The 3416-nt window shown below is 35.0% G+C and overlaps 1 protein-coding gene across 1 annotated transcript; it reads left to right on the top strand.

The window, feature by feature from the left end:
- Positions 1-559: 559 nt before the first annotated feature.
- LOC131402733 (olfactory receptor 5M10-like) lies at positions 560-2033 on the top strand. Its single transcript, XM_058537305.1, has one exon. The coding sequence runs from the start codon at positions 698-700 to the stop codon at positions 1628-1630; it is 933 nt and encodes a 310-aa protein (XP_058393288.1). The 5' UTR covers positions 560-697; the 3' UTR covers positions 1631-2033.
- Positions 2034-3416: the final 1383 nt, after the last annotated feature.

Below are 3416 nucleotides of genomic sequence, written 5' to 3'. Positions count from 1 at the left end.
AAGCATCCCAGCCTCCATTTTTCTTCATAGTGTTTGCTTCTAACTGACATGTTATCCATCTTTATCTGTGTGTTTAACATCGGTACCTTTTCCCACAACGTATGCTCCACGAGGATGGGGAATTCACTCACTGCTATAAACCCAGAAGCTGGAACAGTAAAAAAAATCAATCTTTGTAGCGTACGTTAATAAAGGAGTGGGTGAATTTACAAAGCAGAGAGAGCAATTCTTCATTCTGTACCTTCTAAGCCATATGTCAAGAGATAAATGTACTAATTCAATGCCTTCTGAAGGAAATTAAGCCAAGCAATTATGAATTTCAAGTGAAAATGCTGTACTGAATATTTATTTTTGATTTTGCATCTGGAAAATAGGATATCTGATCTGGAGGGATGCTAGAAATCCAACTTGGTTCAGTTTTCCATTTGAATGATGCCAAGGACCTGTTGTTTTTTGTATCTGATTTTAATTCTTGTGCTTTTTTTCCCATAAAATTTGAAAAAAAAAAAACCAAATATGGAGTTTTCCATTATGACAGGTTTCAATGTGTGATGTGTTTGTTGAAAAAAGAGTAACTTCCCAATAGATGAATAGATCAAAGACTAAATGATGAAATGCATTTACTGGAAAAAATGGAATAAATGCAGAATCTGGATCAGAGAGAATTCTTCACTTTCAGTTTTCAAGAGATAAGAAAATGTCTTCTCAAAACCACACTGTAGTGAGGGAATTCATTCTCTTGGGACTCACAGACAATCCAGTGTTGGAGAAGATCCTGTTTGGAGTGTTTCTGGTGCTCTACCTAATCACACTGGCAGGGAATCTGTGCATGATCCTGCTGATCAGGACCAATCCTCACCTCCAAACGCCCATGTATTTCTTCCTTAGCCACCTCTCCTTTGTAGACATTTGTTATTCCTCCAACATTACTCCAAATATGCTGCACAACTTCCTCTCAGACCAGAAGACCATCTCCTATGCTGGATGCTTCATGCAGTGTCTTCTCTTCATTGCGCTGGTGATCACTGAGTTTTATATCCTTGCTTCCATGGCATTGGATCGTTATGTAGCCATTCATAACCCTTTACATTACAGCACCAGAATGTCCAGGAACATTTGTATCTCTCTAGTCGTGGTCCCTTATACTTTTGGCTTCCTCAATGGACTCTCTCAGGCACTGCTGACTTTTCACTTATCTTTCTGTGGCTCCCTTGAAATCAATCATTTCTACTGTGCTGACCCTCCTCTTATAATGTTAGCCTGCTCTGATACCTATGTCAAGAAGACGGCAATGTTTGTAGTTGCTGGTTTTACTCTCTTAAGCTCGCTCTTCATCATTCTCCTGTCCTACCTTTTCATTATTGCCGCCATTTTGAAGATCCGTGCTGCTGAAGGCAGGCACAAAGCCTTTTCTACTTGTGGTTCCCACCTGACAACAGTCTCCATATTTTATGGAACCCTCTTGTGCATGCACTTAAGGACCCCATCTGAGAAGTCTATAGAGGAGTCCAAAATATTTGCAGTCTTCTATACTTTTTTGAGCCCAATGCTGAACCCATTGATCTACAGTCTAAGGAACAAGGATGTGATCCATGCCATACAGCAAAGGATTAAGGGAAATTGTTCATGAAATTGCAGTTTAGCCATCTGTTCATTTGAAATGACTAAGTGTCTGTGATAAGATAGTGATTAGCACCTAGAAATGAGTAAGAGAGAGGTCCTAAATGTAATAGATTCCCTCGTTCCAATTTCTTTTTGAGGATCAGCATCATTTAGTCTGTGGAACATTTTCTTAATTCATAAGAAACTTCCCTTTTTGTTAAGCAAAGAGTTGTTAGCAACCATTCCTAGCAACCAGAATATGCTGATATCCAGATTTATAATCCTATTTGAAAAATATATTTTAGAATCATTTTAAAAGTACTCCATATTTTGTCTAAATAATTGTATGCTTCCTTTTATTTTTTAGTCCTAAGAACCACTGTGGCTTTCAGGAGCCAAACTTAAACTTAGTCTTGGCAATTCTCTTAATCTAATGGTTGATCTCTTTGTAGTCTTTTTTTAAATATTCTATTTATTTATTTCTATTTGTGATTTAATGTTTTCGTTGTGTACGTTTTGGGGTGAAAGTCACCTCAGAATTTCTTTAGAGACAGGATAGAACATAAATCAACATGCATAAAAATAATCATAAGTGACACTCAATTATACTTTGGTTCTCATTTTTATATCATTATTTATTTTAATCCTTGCAACTGAACTAGTGAGAAAACTATGACCTCCATTTATAACATTTGGAGTCTTAGGCACAGAGAGGTTAAATGACTTACCCAAAGTCTCTCAGCCACTAAGTAGCACAAAGGCAAATCCCTCGATTCCATATTCTTTCTCTTTCCAACTCACACTGCAGTGGTTAAACTCCTCAGCACTGCAAATGCAGGACAGAATGCAGGGGATAATAAACCAATGAGGTTAGTGCTGTACACGAAATCATGGTGATTGTGATGAGAGTGATACAGCTGATAATAGCTAATGTGGATGTCTTCTGACATTTCAGGTAAAGATGGTAATTTGTGTGCAATATAATTTGAATTATCTCACTGTTCCATGTAAAGCAGGCAATTTTTATACATGGTAGACTTATTTAGATAGCATTTTATGGATATATTTTCCAGATTATGAAAGCACACAGGTTCATTTTAAATAACTAGAAAATGCAGACAGAAATGAAGAAGCTACATTTATCAGTGATATGTCCTAAACCAATGGATAATTTCTGTTTATGTTTTTTATATTTCTTCTCAATAATTTTATGCATATATATTAATTAATAAAACAAAATTGGAATAATTTGCCATATACAAGTATGAACATTGATTTTCACTTGATGGTATAATGTTTGCATTTCATGTGGACTAAATGTTTTTGATGAACACCATTTTTAATGTAGTATAAAAATTAATTCATTTTGAACTTAATTACAAAAATAATACATATCAATTGTAGAAAAACAAGCTAAAAAATATAGGGAAAGATATAAGGAATGAAAGCAAAATTTGCTTGTAATCTCCTACATAAAGAGAGCTGCTCTCAACATTTTGGTATATTTTTTTCCACTTGATTTATCTTGCAAACCATTATTCCAGCATATTGATGTATCCTATTTTTAAGATTGAGTCGTATCTCTATGTATGTATCTCTCTGAATGTTCCTAGAGGTGTAATTGCTGAATTAAATACTTTAAATGATTTTGAAGCTCATGCTAATTTTTTCTGTGGTAAATTTTTCTCCAGAAAGCTCCCAACAATTTATGCTTATGACAAGTAATATATGAGATTAACCTTTTCACTATACCATTATTAATATTAGAAAATGTTATTTTTCCTCTTTATACGGTTCCACATCCAAACTCGCTG

This window comes from Diceros bicornis, unplaced genomic scaffold, assembly GCF_020826845.1.
Source record: "Diceros bicornis minor isolate mBicDic1 unplaced genomic scaffold, mDicBic1.mat.cur scaffold_241_ctg1, whole genome shotgun sequence".
Taxonomy (NCBI): Eukaryota; Metazoa; Chordata; class Mammalia; order Perissodactyla; family Rhinocerotidae; genus Diceros; species Diceros bicornis.
The sequence above is the reverse complement of the archived record's forward strand: the minus strand, read 5'-3'. Positions and strand labels throughout refer to the sequence as shown.